Source organism: Camelus ferus, chromosome 17 (genome assembly GCF_009834535.1).
Source record: "Camelus ferus isolate YT-003-E chromosome 17, BCGSAC_Cfer_1.0, whole genome shotgun sequence".
Taxonomy (NCBI): Eukaryota; Metazoa; Chordata; class Mammalia; order Artiodactyla; family Camelidae; genus Camelus; species Camelus ferus.
Window position 1 is genome coordinate 39,911,876 of NC_045712.1, and position 19,228 is coordinate 39,931,103.

Below are 19,228 nucleotides of genomic sequence, written 5' to 3' on the forward strand. Positions count from 1 at the left end.
AGTAAAACCTAGAGACACAGGCACCGTCTGCTTACTTTTCTGGAACCTGAAAATGATTGCTACATGTTATGATGTTAAAAAGTAGTTCTCTGAAAAACAGGGTCAGGAGAAATTCAGGGGCAAGGAGTTCAAAATTGCATTGTGAAAATCTTCAAAAGCTTTAAATAATATTTATGAAGACACACACTCAGGGAAAAAAAAAACTTTCTCTAATCTCAATAGATGTTATCAAATTGGGCTTGTTAATTCAATTCAAATGACAATGATTCCAAAGCCCTGGGATGAGAGGGAGAGAGAAATCTCCACCTTATACATTATTCATTTGGCAAGTATCAGACTGACTCTTAGATGCGTAGGATACTGGGCGGGGCCGTAGTATATAAAAATGAAAACAAAAGCTAATTTTGTAGAATTGAAAATACTTTTAAGTGATTTTACTCATCACCAGTAGTGCCCAAACCCTCACTAAACGCGATCTAAAAAACAAACGAGAAACACAAAGCTCTAAAAAACTTGCGCTCTAAGCCCCCTCTGGCCCTCTCGTCAGCTCTCTGGTCCTCTGCTTCTGCATCTGAAGGAAGATGTTATCCCTGCTTTACCAAAGCTGCTGGTAAAAATGAACATTACATTATACATTTACATTTAATTCTTTAAAAAAAAGCACACCTTATCTGCCATTCAGAAAAGCGCTGTGTCTAGAAAGGAAAAATCAGCCTCTGCTCCCAGCACCACATCCACAATAAACACACATGAAAAGCGGGGCCTGTTTACATGTTTGACGCAAAGTGCAGCAAACTCAGAAAATCACCTCAAAAACCTGGTCACAGCTTTTTCATTAATGCTTAAAATATTTCTGACAAAACTTCACTCACAAGCCAGCACCCCCTCCTCTGGGTGACATTCTAGAGGTGACTGCCACCAAGGAACAGCACACATGTGCCTGTGTGTAATTTTCATTATGGGAAAGAAGCCCTACGAACAACCAGTGCACCATCTGCCTGAGCGTCTCCATTTATAAAACCCATATGAACTCCCCTACCTCCCACCCCGATGTTCTGTGACATTCTGAAGTCCATGACGTTGTCAAAGGGGACATGAGGGCGGATGATTATGGAAGAGACTGCAGCAAGAAACAGGTGGTCAAAATACTACACCTTGTTCAACATACCAGTCACCTTTTCAACGGGATTTTAAAAAAGAACTCAGTAACTTAGTACTATTTTGGAGAAAATAAAATTAAGCGCCAGCCTGGTACTTGGCGGATGACAAAGAGCTTTTACTTTACTGCTACGCTTGATCCGCCTTCACCATGGCTCTGGTCAGTTATCTGTCAGTTATCCCCATTTTCCAAGTGGCACATCTGGGTTGACAGGCTCACTGAGGTCCCAGTCACTGGTAAAAAGAAACAACAGACCTAAAGATGGAGTCATTTGTGCTCAGCTTCATGGGGCAGCCAGCCAAGACTTAATACCTGACGTAACTGCAGCTTCAGCGTCTCCCAGGAATGGAGACTTAACCAGTCAGTGTGGAATTTCCTGGTCAGCACTAATGCAGTAATCCGTCTGAAAGACCCCATCCATCCCCCAGTGAGATAATCTGCTTTTTCCTGTCCCTGTCCCCTTCTGTCTATAAAGGCCTTCCATTTTAGACAGCTCCTCAGAGCTCCTTCCTACTTGCTAGATGGCATGTTGCTGGATTCACGAATCATTGAAGAAAGTCAATGTCATCTTTAAATTCATTGCTTGAATCTTGTCAACATCACACAGCCATGCAGAATGCAAAATAGGCCTCAAAAGCAGACACTTTCTGCCATTCTACCTATTTCTAAAACAATTAAAAAAGTGTATTCTGTTTCTTTAACTTAGGGATATCCACCTGAACCCAAGCCTCTCTGAAAATTAGTAAGGCCTCACACTCTTTATAAGCATACTTTTTAAAAGTGACTGGAAGAGCCATAAAACAGCCTAAGACTCCACGACAGGCCTCAAGAATTATCCTCCAGACCCCTGTGCCGGGGGCTGGTCTCCACTGACACGGGCACACAGTTTCACATACACACCTGATGTAAAGAACCGCTTAAAGCAGGAACTAAAGAGTCAGATTTCTCAGGGCCTCTCCTGGTCTAGAGTTGAGTCTGAGAAATCTGCTTTTTTAATCAGCGGGTGGTGGTCATGACTTGCCAGGTCTCAGGGGCTCCTGCAATTAGAGATGGGACACATCCAACAGAGATAACCAGGACCCTGTTTGATATCAGAGTTTAAACTGTAAACACTGAGTACCTGTGTGCAAATTCTGCGAAGGCCACGGCTGCACCGTGTTGATTGCTGGTTATTTCAAATCTCTAAAAATTACTCTATGGTATTGGGCAATCAACTCCTTCAATTTCTTACTGTTCTAAGTCCCTGCCTGATGCTCCTTCTCATACCCTCTTGGGTCTAATTTTGTGTGTTTGGGGGGGGGGTTGGGGGAGGCGGAGTATTAGATTTCACAGCTAAAACTGATTAAAGGGAAGGATACAGTCACTGGACTGAACAAAGCTCTCCTAGACCTCAAAGATGAAAGAAAACATCAGCCATTTCTTTTTGTTTGTTTGGTTTTGTTTTCTGAGGGGGTGGGTAATTGGGTTTACTTATTTCTATTTGGAGGAGGTACTGGGGATTGAACCCAGGACCTTGTGCATGCTAAGAATGTGCTCTGTCACTTAAGCTATAACCTCCTCTCTTCAGCCATTTCTTAATTACACCTTTAAAAGAGGGGTGTCTAGTGGGGAGGGGATGGCTCAGTGGTAGAGCACCTGCTTAGCATGCACAAGGCCCTGGGTTCAATCCCCAGCACCTCCATTAAAAAGAAATAAACCCAGTTACCTCCCCCAACAACAACAAAAAATTATACGAAGTCCCAGTCCTATACTGATATGAAACAACCAATTAAAACAATGTTCTCAAAGAAATTAAAAAAAAAAAGAGGGGTCCCTAATCATTCTGCCATCTATATCCCCCTCCCCGCCCCAGAAGTGTTACTTTTTCAGTGCTGACCCTGCCATTTAAGTGTGAGTCAGTACTTCTGACATAAATGATGATTTTGCATCTTTTTCAAAACATTTGATTCGTCTTTTGTTCTTAGTATGGCAAGTTCTCCAGAAGTTTCTCTCATTAAAGACTGGAACAACAAACAATAAGAGTGACAAAGCAACGCTGTGTGTCTAACTCCTACCTGGCCTCCTCACCAGGAAGTTCAGGACCAGGAGATGAAAGGACTATTCAAAGGCCGATTTGCAATTTTAAAGATAAATACAAACATAGGCAAATTGTCTTTGCTTCCAGACTAACCTGGTGAGGGCAGGAAAGTACCCAACAAGTTAGACACGTATAAACAAGTAACCACAAAATGAGCATGTTCTTGAAATCCACCACCCCTTCTCTGCCACTTTTGTGGCGTTTCCTAAACCAGATTAGTTCTGGGCTTCCATTCCTTTATTCTCTGTTTTGCTAACTATCTTTAAAATGACATTATGAAAATGCCAGTTGTCCCAGTAAATTCTGTCCCAATGGCCTTCTCTGCTTCATCCAAATTGGAATGAAGGCTAAAGGCAAGTATTTTTTGCTCAACACACATTCAGACAGTAACTGCAATCAACATTTATTTACCCTTGGACAGAGGAGCTGCTTCATCTTCCATTTTCCTTTTCCGTTGGATGAAGAGAGATCTGGCTGCCTCGGGGCCAAAAGACTTAACTGAGAACCGGCTGAGTGAGAAAATCCTTCTGACAGACGCCTAGATAAGAGCAGGCCTCCTCTCACCCTCCAGATTGACCACTGCGAGTGACTGGCTTCATTGCCTTGGACAAGGGTGTAATGAGAGCTGGATGGTGTAGCAATCGGGTCAAGAGTAAGAAACCTTCCTCCCCCACTTCTAGGACGGCTCCGTGGGAGCCATGACCACACCCAACACATCCACAGGCCGTGGGACAGGTGCTCAGCTGTATCCAATACTCTGCGGTCTGTACTTCAAAAAGTTATGGAGGGTTTAGTGCGTCACCAAAACTACAAGAGGTCAATGATGGTTTCTGAACAGAAACACCCCTATAATTGCCTCCTGGAGTTGGGTAATAGGATAGGAATTTGCTTCAAGAATAATATATCCAAAAGGAAAAAAACTGAGTCATCTTTTCCCCTCAAGACCCTGTGAATGACCCACCATCATCATCACTCAAGATGTTTAAAGACGCACGTGGTCCCAACATGACGCTGCCTTCCTCTAATGCTGGGGGACAGTGGGGCTCAGCTGGAGAAGTTTCACAGCACATTTAAATACCCACCCCCCAACTCTTCTCCAAGAAAGCCCTCTCCTGTAGCCCACAGTCAAGGCAGAAATCAGCAGATAAAAAGATAATTATGTAGTTACTAATGAGGCCAGGTCCCAGACTGTTACATCATTCAGGTTAATCAAATGTAGTCGTGTCAGAGCAATCTGAAACTCCCCATGCAATTAAAAAGCAGTTACCTTACCTATTAATGGCTCAAGCGTGGCTGGGAACTGTCATGACTGGGGAATGGACCCTCTAAGTGTATATAATAATCGTGTCCTTTTTGTGCATGCGTGTATGTAAAGGCATGTGACTGAGGGTCACTTGAAAGAAGAAATTAAAGAAGACTGATGAACTGTGTCATATACAATCTGATGCCTGACGCCCCTCCCCTGGGGCCTGGGAATGCACCTGGGTGCTATTTCCAGGTGCCTCGAACCTCCTGAGGCCAGTCCAGCCACATCAGCTCCACCCAGTCTCCTCTGGAATGTGCCACACCCTCCCTGCACAACGGGGCGCGGGCGAAGGATACAGGCTCTTCCTGCCTCTCCCAGCATCTCCCCACCCCCATCTCTGAGGGATCCCACAAGCAAAATTCATCTGAATCTCCTGCCAGATGGGAGGTTGCTTCTGCCTTTTCTCCAAGCTCCCAGGGTAGGGGACCCCAGGTCTGGGCTCAGGAAAGGGCGGATTCTTCCAGGCCTGCTGCTGGCAGTCCAGGGAACCACCTCCTGAAGATACTATTTCCTGGACCCTAATGAGGACCACATCTCCACTTGCGCGCGCGTGCGCGCGCACACACACACACACACACACACACACGCATCACCCCAGAGAGAATTCAATCCCTTGAAGTGTGATGCTCACAAGCCCAGCACACCAACACCATCTCCTGTTCAGACCAACTGCCAAGGAGCCTCCCAGGGTCATGAGCCCAGCCCACCTGCTGTCTCCCTCATGCCTTTGCAACGGTCAGAGCCGTGCGTGCCTGTCTGCTGGCGGAGCTGGTCCCCCCGTGCCCCTCCTTCCGCCCATCTCCCCAGGAAGGTTCCTGGACACCCCCTTCCCCAGAAGGAGACAATGGCCCTATACATCCCAGCTCTGTTTTGCAGGAGCCATAATTACCGTCTGAGCATTCTTCATAATACCAGTCTAGTTCATAATAATCCGCTTCAATAAATTTCTGCATAGTCAGTATCCTCGCGGAGGAAAGAATGGACTTCACAGCGCCATCGACATCAAGTGAAACGCTGCCATGCCTCCCTGCCCTCCGAGAACGCTGGGCAGAAGAGCATCCTGAAACACGCCGGAATTAAACTGTGCATTCTTAACGACAGTCTGGAGCCAAACAGAAAGGGGGCAGTGAAAAGAAAAACTGTAGCAGCGGGAAGAGGAAGAGGAGGAGCAGAAAGAGAGGCAGTCTGCACAGCTATCAGAGACCCTGACAGCCCTGCTAATAAAGCAGCCCCGGCCAGCAGCCCTGAATGGGAGTAGCCAGAATCGTCCTATCCGGAAGCACAGAGGGTGACGTCAGGGACACACACCACCACCCTGAGGTCTCACTCGAGCCTTGCCTCCCGCTCCCGCTCATCTTTCAATCTAACAGTTGCCATAGAAACTGGCCGGCTCTGAAAAATGATGCGGAGATGGAGGAAATGTCTTCCAAGGATGCTGGGAGCAGGGGCTGAGAGGTGCCACGTTGGGAGACAGAAGGGTGTGGGTGGGGAAGGACGGTGCTGGGAACCTTAACCGCCATCATCACCTCCAACAATTGTCAGGACAAGTTTATCCGCTTAATTCTGGGTCACTATAGAATCTGCATTTCAAAGAAAAATTGCAATCTTAAAAAATCTGCACCCATTACTTCTTTCCTCAACCTGACTCTAAACAGTAAACACCTTTTCTTAAAATTGTTTGACCACCATCTAAAGAAAATGTAAATTACTCAGAAAATGGAAACGTTTTCATTTCAACACAGTCCTTTCTCTGCTCATGCCTTTGCTCAAACTCCTGGAAAAAGAGCTTGCAACATACAAATAGAGGAGACCACCACTGCAAAGGGGCCCTTGCAATATGATGGACGATTTTCATGGACACTTACTCGTGTAATCAAAGTGCAAAAATATACACCAGAAGGAGACAGCCCACCTTCAGGAAGATGGTTCCCTTTGGGGAAGGAGTGAGGGAAAGGGACTTTGAAACTGTCCTTATAAAGTAATGGTAATGTTTCATTTCCTTAAAAAAGATTGGAGTTAACATTTAGTGAGTGTTTAGCAAGCTTGAAATATTTCATTTAATGAGTAACGAATAATTAAACAAATTTTAGACTTACTATAGGTTAAACTCATCACCTAAATCTGGGTTTCTCGCCTTCAGCACTACGGACACTTAGGGTCGGGTCACTCTTTGTTTCGGGAGGCTGCCCTGGGCACCGCAGGATGTTCAGCAGCACCCCTGCCCTCCACCCATTTAGATGCCAGAAGCACCATCCTTTCTCTCCATAGATGTGACACCCAAACATCTCCAGATGCTGCCTAAGGACGCTTGGGGGCAAAATCTCCCTTGAAAACCACTGCCCTAAAGCAAAACTACCTATAGAACCTCACCAGCCATGGTGTCAACAGCAACAAGCATGGCCTTGGTTCAGTTTTCCTCTTATTTTTCTCCTTAAGACTGTGTAATCTGCAAATGAGTAACAGTAAAAGGACCCTTTACCACTTCTGAGAGAGCAAGCTTCTTTCTTTCCACAGTGACCAAACAGGGACGACCTCCCTTTATTCTCCCAACGGCACATGAAGCTCAGTGAATGAACGCGGAGGAAGAAGCATCTCTCTAGGGCAGGTTCCTAGGCTTTCGTGTGCAAGTGAACTACCTGGAGCTCTTGCCGAGGTGCAGATCCTGATGCAGCAGGTGTGCAGCTGGGCCCAAGGTTCTGCATTTCTAACGAGCTCCCACATGACGGCAATGCTGCTTGTCCCCAGAGCACGCTGCACAGCGAGGCTCTTCAATAAGATGGACAAATGGGGCAGGAGTGGACTTCTTAGCGTGTGTGTATATATCTGCCTGTCTGTGCTGGTGAGGAGTAGAAAATTTAGAGGAAAACTCTGTGTGTGTATAGACATACACACAATTACACACCCTGTATACAGAATCGTAGGCAGAATATATACTACATATAAATCTCCTTCAGTCCTCCTGAGTAAGTCATTGGAAGCAGAGAGTCCTTTAATGGGGGATTTCCTATCCCCCACCTCTGTTCCAGAAGCCTCTCCTTGTCCCAGTACTGCTTCGCACTTTAGGCCCCCGCGTCTCCTCACCATGCTTGCACACCAGCCCCAGATGCTGCGAACAGACCTTCCCACCTGCCAGGTGCCCCAGCCTTTACGCTGTGAGAGCAGGTCCTATCCCCTTGCAGGATGCAGGTTCCTGTCCCTTTAGCATCATCAGGCAGCAGAACTTCCTCAGGTCTCAGAAGGGGAAGGGAAAGTTAAAGACAGCTGGTGATAAATCTCGGCTCAAGTTGTAAACAAGCTTTTGGGAAAGTTCAGAAAATATATGTGGCAAGGAAATGGTACTGTCTTAGGTCATGCGGTCCCCTGGCTGTCACCTATACCCCGGAGAACCTGCGCCCCGCTCCCCTATCTTCTTCCTCCAGGGCGGCCCCACCAAACTCCAAAGTCTTCCTGGTCAAAGTCAAGATTAGACCCTCACTTACTTTAATCCCTGCCCTTCCCTCTCCCTGACCCCAACTTGGAGAGACAACTAAAATTTTCTAGGACATTCACCTATTTAAAGTCAGCAGCCAATGATTTTAATTCCTGCTGTAACTGCCCCCATTATCTGAACATCTCTCATCTCTCCCTCCCGTCCTTTATCAGGTCTCTCTCTGCAATGACAGCACCTCTCAGGAGCCCCCAGGAAATCACCAGGCGGCCCTCCTGGACGTCACCCCTCAGGACAGGTGGAGCAGGGGCTGACGTCCTAAGGTTTTCCGAGGTATTGCTTGTTTAAAGTTTCTTAAGGTGTTTACAAAGATGACTACAGCCTCATAAATAAACCAATCAACAGCTAACAGGTTCCTCAAAATCAGCGTGTTCAGCAGGTTCAATCCAATATTGGGATGGGGATCCAACACGAATTCATAAAATGAAGATGTAATAAAGGAACAGGAGACGCAAATTCCACAAAGCATCCCAGAAACCTGAGTCAGGTGCCGTGAGAAATCCCTTAAACAAAGGCTTGGCACATTTACCTCCCAGTGCTAAATTTTAAAAATACGTATTTTATTCATCCCACATCACCATAAAGGCAAAAATTAATGGACAGATGGACAAATAGATGGATGGACGATGAATGGTGGGCAGTTTAACTTCATAGCTAAGAGCATGGGCTTTTGGAGTCAGATGGCCTGAGGTTTGGTCCCAGCTCCTCATTTGCCACTCTGACCTTCTTAGACACCTGAGTCTTACCTGCTAAATGGGGTGACTCTACAGCACCTGCCACATAGATGGGGGGAGGCGATAATTAATTAATGCGTGGCAGAGCACTCAGCACACTGTCTGGGACAAAGGGAGTTTGCAACAAATGTTACTTGTGATCATCTTCATCACTAATTCTTAAAGGAAAAAAAAAAGCCAGTATGAGCAATTAAGAAGAGAGTACAATTTCCTAACCTATCATTAGGGAAACGAGGTAGAAATGTCACTTACTAGCTTTTCCCAGCATAATTAAAAGGCACTGACTTCACAGTAATGAGCAGGAGTGGCAGTCTGGGGACGGGACATTTCTAAATAGTAATATATGACTGAACACAATTTACATCATATCCAAAGGCTGCACAGACTCAATTCACTTTTCAAGAGAGTGGGAGAGAAAGAAAACCAGTGTGTATAAATAAGGAAACAGCATCATTTATGGGTGAATTTTATGGGAATCGAGCAAAGTGAACATCTACACCAAATCACCCACATGATTGGCTCAGAAGGATAAAGTAATCCACCCACAGCTCAGCAGAGATGGTTCTGAGGTTAAAATCCAGGTGTATCTGCCTTCATATCCACACTTTTCTCCAAGAGTCCCCAGACTCCTGGAGTTACAGCTCTCCCTTGGTCAGGCTTGCTAGAGCTGAAAAAGCACCTCCTCTTCTGATGGTCCTGGGCTCCCCCCATCCTGATCCAGGAGAATCAGTAAACGGGACAGGTCCCAGGAGCAGCTTCAGAGAAGCCCGCCTCACTCACCCTCGTGCTCACCCAACACCATTTAGAAGTGCTGGCTGCACACCAGGCATCAGCCCTTTACATCTCGCTCACTCCTCAGACCCCTGCTACCTAACAACCCCTCACTGAGCAGACAAGGCAAGAGGGCTCAGAAAGCTTACGTCACTGGCCCAGGACCGCTCAGCAAAAAACCAAGAGCATCTGGACACAAAGCGCAATAAAGCCAAGCGCAGTAAAACGAGGTAGGCCTGCTATTTCCAGGTCTGTCAGAAAAGTGGCCAACACAGACGTCCACCTGTCACCAGCACATCCACATTTTGGCACCCAGACTTGGATTAAATCTTAACAGGGCTCCTTGGAGAGGTGCCGATTTCTGTTTTGGGGCAGGAAAAATCAAAATGGGCCTGCAACACCATGTTGCATGACAGCCAATCACCACTCCAAGAGGTCTGGGGTAGAAGTGAGAGGGCACAGGAGTCCGCTTTCAAGGACACTACCCACCAGCTTGCGATAATTCCAACAACAAAAAGAGAACACAGTTCATAATAGTTACAGGGAACAGGCTGAGTCCGTAAAGGCCATGAATATCAATGAATAGCAAAACAGAAAGGGCAACCAAGTGAACAAGGCAACTGACATATAAAGGAAAGGGGGACATAATAGGAAGATATTTTTAACCCACCTTAAGAAGCAAGGGAGGGTGGGTGTGCATGACTGTTCTGTTTCTGCCACTAGTATCTTTTCTAAAGCATTGTATGAACATTTCTCTAAGTAGGATGGCTATGAATAAGTCAGTCGGATATGGAATGAGGAGGGGGGTGAAAGAACAGAAAAATCTGATGTTGTGGCCACAAAGTACCCCCAGGGAAGAAGAGGACACAATGCTGGGCTGCAGGGTCAGCTATAGATTCTCTTCTGTAAGCATTTACGAGAAACTAATAGATTTGATCTGCAATGCTAAAAAGACTCTAATTAAATAAATTTGTATCAAATTCAAGTATTTAAAAGAATTTCTAAGTTTCTAATTATGACCTGTCTGAGCACATAAATACTCACATATATACAGAATCTTATGTACTCACAGGCATACACATATGTGTACATATAAGAATTTTAAGTAAATTGTTACTCAACACATTTTAAAAGTGAATAAACACTAACGATTTTGGATCAAGTCATTCAAGATGCAGTAATAAGTTTGCCCCAAAGCATCTCAGTTGTTACAGCCGCATGTCACCATCCTTAGTGCCCCCAGGTGACCAGCACAGGTCATGCCCGGACCCTAGAGAGGCCAACTGAAGAAGCAGGTCCTAGAAGGATAGCTCCCTGTGCTCCACCCTCCTGCCTGGAAGTAAAACCACTGACAGACTCCAACCCTGGTCTGCAACACACCCCCAGTCTCCAGAGCTTTCCTTCCATCAGGAAGTACTGCCGGCCTCCCACCTGCACCCAAGGGCAGCCAGGAGCCTGAGACAGAAGAGGGGAAGGCTGAAAAGGGGCTTCCTAACCTTCTGTTCTTGATGGGGCAGCGGGACTGCGAAACAGACTTACAAGCAGGCCTTCCCTCCACCTGCTACAAAAAATTAACAGGATGCTTCTGCAGAGTTCTCTTTCTGATCTTTATTTTTTAAAAGACTGCCATTGCCAGTCACCAAGCTCCCGCGGCAGAAGGCAGGCTGCTAACTGTTCGAACAGCTTGCTGTTAACTGCACCCCAACCCCCCCCAATCATCTCCACCTCCTTTCAGGCCCAGGAAAAGCAGGCACCCGTCCCACCTCGAGGGGAAATGTAGGGACAGAACAAAGGCAGGAGACGGCACTCGATGGAGCACTGCAGAGCTGAAGTGCACCCTAGCCTGGGTGTAGTCCTCACTAAAATCACCCACACAGCTGAGAAGGATACGGAGAAAAAACAGAGTACGGATGTGTTGCATGGTTCCAACTTTGTTTCCTGCTGTTCAGGACCTCTCAGTCCTAAGACCAGGAGGTCATATAGCAGACGTTATAGGCTTCAAAACACAAACCAGAAGCTCGGAACACAAACCGTAACTCAGAACCACTCTGACCTGAACCGGTCACCCAGGAGGGGGCTGCAAACTGAGCCGTCATGTCAATTTCCCACCTGAGTCCGTTCCAGCTTTGTCTTAGATATGCTGGATTCCCAAGCAAAGGAAAATGGACCATCTGTACAGAGTCACTTGCCAAGCATTTTTGTTCTTCAAAGAAAAGGCTACTAGACACTGGAATCTGGACTGATGAGAAAGAATGAAAGGTGGCAGGTGACAAAGCCAGCCTAGGGGTCCAGTGGGTAACCTGCCCACTGGAATGAATAGCGCTGCCCTGCTCACCAGACCCTGCCCAGGGCTCCTGCTGCTGGCAGCACCCTGCAGGCATGCAGCTGCTTCAGACCTCCTCCCAGAGATAGGCACCTTCAATTCCTCGAGCGCCTGGTTGCCCAGACCCACACCTGGGGCAGGGCTAGTAGTGGGAGGCACGTGACTGCGTGTGGCTGGCATGTGGAGAGCGGGTCTTTGCTTCCACCTTTGACCCTGCAGACTTCTGTGCAGCTGAAAGCAGTGAAAATGGGTGCAAGGAAGAGACCACTCACATGAGGAGCAAGCAAGAGAAGGGAGAAGACTCAATTCTCAGGGCTCGCTGAGGTCTCACCTGTCACAGAATGGCCAGGTCTTGAGTATGCCAGGAGGGACACAATCAGTACGTGGGCATTTACACGAGAGAAATTCATGGCAACTATTTATAAATCTATTGTGTAAGTAGATGAAAAACGTCACTTGCCCTATAAGTAAACAAAGGATGTTGGGCCTTCAAGCCAGCGGCCCCTGCAGCCACCCCGACCATGCACCCTGAGGGGACTCAGGATGGAGAAGACCAAGAGACTGCCCCTAGACAGCTGAGGTGCACATGAGAGGAATGATTCCAACCAGCCCGACTCTGGCATCTTCCCATACACAGAAGAGCGCTAAATTCATTAACTTGAGATACCCGGTTTTCTTATATTAACAGTAATCTTTTGATGTTACAACTACCTGGTTTTTGTTGCAAAACTCTTACAGTGTATCTGGCTCCTCCCTAACCTCTTGGGAGCTCCCTGGGCTCCACCCTCTGAGCAATCTGAGAGGCTGTCTTCCAGACTTAAGTCCTCAGTTTCGTCCTCCAAGTAAAACACAATTCTCAACTTTTAGGTTGTGGGGTTTTTTTTATTCAGTCCACATACACATTTTGGTGTTATTTTTGTTAGCAGATGACGATGAAAAGTTTTTCCTGGCCATGAGATCCCGTTTTCAGCCGCTGCACCATCTTCCCAATTCTCATCATTTCCCTTTCCTTCCTTCTTTCACCCCACCCACCACAGTGTCAGCCCACATTCCGCACAGCATCCCACCCACACACACAGACACACACAACCCAGGTTTTCTCTTGGCCACGATCTTCTATAACTTCTGACCCCCACCCCTCAGAAGGCCAGCCCTGTGTGTTATTTATCCCTTTAATCTGCACAGGCTCAGTGCACCTTGTTGGGCCTCTGTTTTTGTTTCACTTAGGATTTTAATTAGATGAAGGTGATCTTTGGAAAGTGGCAACAAAATGATCTTTCTATTCTATACGTGGTTTTTAATTTGGGTTTTTTTTTTTTTAAAGAAAAAAGATAGAGAGGGGAAAACTTGTTTTTTTAATTGAAAAACACATTTTTGCATTTTCTCTTATTCAGAGGTATCTCTTAAGCACCTATTCAATGCAAGGCACCAGGCTGAGGACTTCCACCTATTTGAACATAAAGCAGACGTGGGCTCTGTCCTCATGGGAGCTACTCAATGAGCAGGGAAGCTGTTCTCAGCAACTTGAAATCTTTTAGAATTTGAGCCTTGCACACACCTCAATCTTACTGAGAGAAGTTCTGGGCAATTCAAAACATATTTAGAGAGCTAGGTGACTATTTCTATAGTGTTCCATTTGAGAATTCTTTAAGGTTTTCCCAGAATTATCATCTGAAAGCATTTTAACAGCACTTTCATTTGAAAAAGCCAATACACTGCAATTTTTAAGCACCAAAAAGTAAAGTTCCAAGTTTCTTCATTCCTATTATACAATACAGAAAAACACAAAAAGAAACTGACATTAAAAAAAAATAAATAGTTTCACTGTGGGATACCATTGATGAGGGAGTGAAAAACTCCCAGACACATTTCAGAGAATCACACAATATTTAATGCTAACTAGTTTCTGGATAATAGATCTGAGGTCCAAAGGGTTATGCGATTTGCCTAATGTTGTGACACACTTAGCTGGCAGATGATGGAGGCGCGGCCCCCTAACACAGGACTGAGTGCTGGGTCTCTGACTACTCATCTTCCCTAAGAACCACTCAGAAAAAGAAAAACCTTCACTATCAAGGAAGTTACCTAAACCTCAAATGGTCATCACCTACCCCACAGGGATTCGCTGAATCTCTCAGTTCTAGTTAAACTCTATAGATAACAGGCACTGCTGTCGTCACTCATGAAGCTGCCCTTGGTAAAGAGTTTAAGTTGATCCCTTGAAAACACTTTCAATTAAAAAATACACACACACGCATTTCTTTAAATGATTAACCAGATTCACATAAACTTTAGTCATCTCCTTCATGACCATTACCCACTGTTATCATTTTCCAAACATTCACTAACGGGTGACACCCTGTACAAACAAGACTCTTCCTCAGATGTCTTGTAAGAAAACACGTAGGCTGTGTTCAGACTTCTTAAAGACCAAATGGGGGGTTTTCTAAGTACTGCGTGACCTGATGTCTTAGCAGTAAACAGATTTAAAGGTAAGAAGATTACAAGTCAGAGCTCACACCAGGTGAAATGCTGTCCGTGTTAAGTGCCCCGTAAAAGCACGTAAGACCTTTTCTAACCCTAGACGGTGCAGAAGAGGAAGTCCGGGCAGCTCTGGGGACACCGTGCTGCAGACGAGAATAAGCCTGGGCTTGGTCCAGCTGGGCCCAGATCTGCTTCTCATCCTGCCTCTGTGACCCTGGGCAGGCCACAGACGGTCCCACGGACGGTGCCTGTGAAACTCAGCCTCCTCATTTTAAAAATGGGGATGAGAGGGAAGAGTGTAGCTCAGTGGTAGAGCGCATGCCTAGCATGCACAAGGTTCTGGGTTCAATCCCCAGTACCGCCACTAAAAATAAATAAAAACCTAATTACCTCCCCCTCCTTCATAAATAAACAAATACATAAATAATTTTTTTTTGATGGAGATGAGAAGAACCACCCCCTCCTGCTGGGAGGACTCAAAGGGCCAGGAATGTGACAAACGCTTGGTGGATGGCCTTTCTATTCATCATTAACCACCATCCGCTACAAACCATCCAGCAGAAATTAGAGATAAAGCCCGAAAAGATCTCTGAACCCAAAGAAGGAGGCATCCAACAATCTTCAAATCTCAGGGCAGGACGTGTATTCACATCCACCTGCTCACTCACTCACTTAACACGTATCCATCAGGTTTCCCATGAACTCCATGACTCAGTATAGGCTGATCAAGAATACGCAGTTTTTATTGCACTAATTTAAGGAAATATTTAATCTATGAGTCAGTGATAATCTAGTTCAAAGGCGCTTAAAAATTGTCACATCTTCAAACCCAGTAAGTCAATTTCTAGAAAAACACCTTAAAAAAAAATCATGAGCTAAGTACACAAATACTTATGTAGAAGGATGTTCCTTCATGTGCTATGTGAGGAAAAATCAGTAACAGCCTGGATTCCTAATAACAGACCAATGATTAGATATAAATAATGTGATACTAAGTAACTGTGACAACTGTGCTCTTTAATGTCATGGGGAAATGGTCAACATATACCATTAAGTAAAAAAGCATTATGTGCCCAAATATGTAATATATTTGTTGGAGGAAAAAACAACTAGAAATACTTCACAAAAAAAATGAGAAGTGGGTGCTAAGTTAGTGATCTGTTTGTCTTCATGTTTGTTAAATCATTTAAAATCAAGATACTTTTATGACCAGAATATCTATTATTTTTAAAACCTAACTCCTTTAGCACAGGGAACTGTATGTAGTATCTTACAATAACCTGTAATGGAAAGAATTCTAAAAAATATGTAGATATACACATCTGTATAAGTGAATCACTTTGCTGTACACCTGAAACTAACCCAATATTGTAAATCAACTATAAATTTAAAAAAAAAACAAAACTAACTCCTTTTAAAGACCATTTATGTTCATTAAAAGGCCATGCACTAAAGAGCAGAGAAACTGGGTAGGTGCCACGATTGTGCAACACAGGGACAAGCGTCCCTGCTTTCTTACCCAGAAAATCAGAGATGGGCACTACCTCCCAACGCCATGTCTTCACCGACAGAGAGTCACAGGACTTTTTAAATACCCGCAAAAGAGAAAACTGAGGTTCAAAGAGGTTCCACGACTTTCTTACAGGTGACAACAGTAACAGGTCTCAGAACTGGGGTATCGTCCATGGGTTCAGGAAAGGGGAGAAGATGCCTTTGAGAACAGAAGGGAGGGAGTGGGCGTTGGGGCTGTTGCTGAGGGCCCGGGGGCTCTGTGGGAGTCGGGCAGGTGGCAGGAAAGCCACTGTGAGGATGCCAAGCGCACGTACGGTGCACGTGAGATTCCAGCAACACGTGCGGTGGGCGGAGAGAGAGACGTAGAAGTCACCTGCGGGGTCAACAGCTAGAGCAAAGGAGCCACGAGGGAGGGGAAGCCCGAGACGGAAGACTACCAAAGGTCCGCCTCTAGGCAGACGCAAGAGAAAAGAGATTTGCCAAAAATAAAAACAAATTTTTAGAAATGACTGGTCAGAGGAGAAGAATCAGGAGACTGCCGCGGACACAACTGCACACAGATACACGCTGTACATACATTTCCCAGTGGGAAATTGGCACTTTTGAGTCAGGCTTTTTGTGTTTAATGATCACCCTGGTACCCTCCAACAAGAGCGCCTAGAGACTGTGTCTCGTGATAAGCAGGCTCCTCGTTTCGGTTAGAGCGACAGGACGCGCTACTGACTAGCCTATTTCCAGGTACTCCTGGATTGACCTCCAACCATAATGAGGAGCCTCGCCGCCTGCAGAACACACAGCCCAGTGCCCACGGCTTCCTGACCCCACTGGCCACCAGACCACAGTACCCTGTGCCTCAGCACCTGGGGTCCTAGGAATTGAGCTTTTCCCTACCCACCGTCAATTGGGTTTGTTCCCAAACTTTTCATATCTGTTTCAATTGTTTTTTTGTTTGTTTGTTTGCTTTTTGGTGGGGGGAGGCGATTAAGTTTACTTATTTATTTTTAGAGGAGGTACTGGGGATTGAACTCAGGACTTTGTGCATGCTAAGCATGCACTTTACCACTTGAGCTATATCCTTCCCCTCTCCCCGTTTCACTTGTTAATGTAATTACATAATTATGTTTATTATTTTATGAATAGTAAAAAGAGAAAGTTGTTTCTAGGAAAGCTAAGTTTAATACCTTGAAAGATGCAATTAAGGATTAAATGGCCAATTCGATTTGGATGGAACAACTGCAAAAGATTGGGAAAAACCACTCAACAAAAAGAAAATCATGTACTTTGCATCCAGCATATGCATCCCAGCGTGCTCAGGAAGGCAACGCGCTTGGCACAACCCTGGCTGACAGGACGCACTCAATAGATGTGACATCATTGTTACTGGTCACTGCTTTGAAAGCAAATACCGTGATGAAAGTTATAAAGGCAGGAAAAAGGAAAGGTGACAGGAGTGAGGGGGACTCTACCCCTCTGAGGAGAGCACATTTGCGTTGAGATGTGAAGAACAGGAAAGAAAGGGGAGAGGGGCAGAGGGAGCCTCTGGCAGCAAGTTTGATGCGTCCAAGGGTCTTAAAGCACCAGGGTGGCTGGGCAGGGGGCAGCAGGAGGGGAAGTGGGGGTAAGGCCCATTAGAGAGCAAGCCAAGAGCTACTAGGTCAGGGGTCCTGAAGACCCTGCCTTTTATCCCAAGAGCAACAGGGAGCAAAGCAGCAGCATAACCTGAGTTTCGCAAACAGATCAGCCAGGCTGCCAAGTCGATGGGAATTGGCTGAGAAGCAGAAGCAGAAGCAGGGAGAGTGACTGCAGCAGCCCAGGGGCGAGGTGGCAGGGGCTTTGTCCAGGGTGGTGGTAGCAGGGGCAGAGAAGGCATCTGGGATACACTGGCAGGAAAAATGAACAGGGTAGGGTGAAGGCCAGGAGGCTATGGAAATGGGGGAAACCCTGTCACATGTGTCAGGACAAACGTGTATGGTGGGGGCAAATCCACTTTTGCAGTGGACACATTAAGCTAATGACCTGGTCTACAGGCCTGGATGGGAGACAGGGTTGGAAAGGAGTTGGGGGAGACATAAATTTGGGGGACGCCAGCATGCAGCTGGTGTTTAAATAGAGTCTTGGGAAGAGAGGGCGTGTATATATATACATGGAGTGAAGCGAGCTGGGTGTCCCAACACTGAGAGCAGCACATCGCCTAGAAATTGAAATTACAGGCTTAAAATGACTATTTCTGAGGGTGTGGGCCCAGGAAGGGTGCATTTTTATAAGGGGGAGGTAATGAGGTTTATTTACTTTCTTCTGTTTGGAGGAGGTACTGGAGATTGAACCCAGGACCTCGTGCATGCTAAGCATGCGCTCTACCACTGAGCTGTACCCTTCCTCCCCAGGGAGGGTGTATTTTTAAAAGTGTTCTAGGTGCACCAGAATTGAGAGCTACTGAGTGAGAAGCTCAGAGGAAGAGGAGGAAAAACTGGTGAAAGAGGCTGGATGGACTGGTCAGAAAGGGGGGAATCCGTGCACACACGAGGTGAGTGTCCAGAGGGCAGGTCCCAGTCGGCCCTGCTCCAGGCGGAGGGAGCTCAGGTGTGGCCGTGCAGAGGGTGGAGGACGGCCCCGCTCCCACCAGCGAGGCCCTGCGCCAGGTGCCCTGTGACCCCGTGCCTTATCCTGGGCAGGCTCCGTCTCCCCTGTGATGCGTCCTGGGTGAGTCAACTGCAACACGTGGCTGTACCCCCGCTCATTACACCTGCAACTGAGCAGATGCAGAGACCGAACCAGAGGCGGAGATGCAGGCACGTCACCTACTGTGGGTTCCATTTGGTGGCACCACTCCAGAGTGTGCAGGTGAGCAGGGGGAGACCTACATACAACCCCTGGTCCTGGGCCAGCCGGTGGCACAAAACCTGGCAAGTGACATCACTCTGGGTGCAGGTGTCCCATCTGTACAATTAGTGTTGGATTAATTTTTTTGTTTAATTAAAAAAATTCTTTTAAATGGCCCAGGAAGCTGATTTAATATGTGGGTTCCCAGGCCCAACTCACTCCTCCCACACAAGAAAGGTAGACAACTCGGTGTAGGATGCCAGCCCAGGGCCTCGAGAGCATCCTGTGTTGACCCAACCCAGTGCAAAGTCCCGGGGTAGGTAATGGAACAAAATCAATCATCAGATGTTTTCACTCCCTTAACCAGAAGACCTCAGCACGCACTCAAACAAGTCAAGTTCACCAGAGATGTCAGGTGCACTCAATATATACTGATTGACTCACTAATAATACTTTATGGCAAAAGCACACAATGGAATAATGTCTTGAAACTCTTGTTTGCTTCATAACCTTCCCCTTCTTCTCAGGCAAAGGACTGTTTCAGGTAAACTCAAG

General features: G+C 46.3%; 1 protein-coding gene across 17 annotated transcripts in view; it reads right to left on the reverse strand.

The window, feature by feature from the left end:
* The window catches only part of TRAK1 (trafficking kinesin protein 1), a 116,194-nt gene that overhangs the window by 58,872 nt on the left and 38,094 nt on the right, over positions 1–19,228 (reverse strand). The window contains exon 1 of one of the 17 annotated variants that reach the window (XM_006181322.3): positions 5,432–5,776. The exons of 13 other annotated variants lie outside the window; for them this stretch is intronic. In XM_006181322.3, coding sequence (XP_006181384.2) covers positions 5,432–5,495 — 64 coding nt within the window. In that variant the 5' untranslated portion in view covers positions 5,496–5,776. Of the gene's footprint in view, positions 1–3,647; positions 3,825–5,431; positions 5,777–19,228 lie in introns of those variants that run through there. 3 more of the 17 variants (XM_032459140.1, XM_032459142.1, XM_032459139.1) reach the window with 3 other exon arrangements.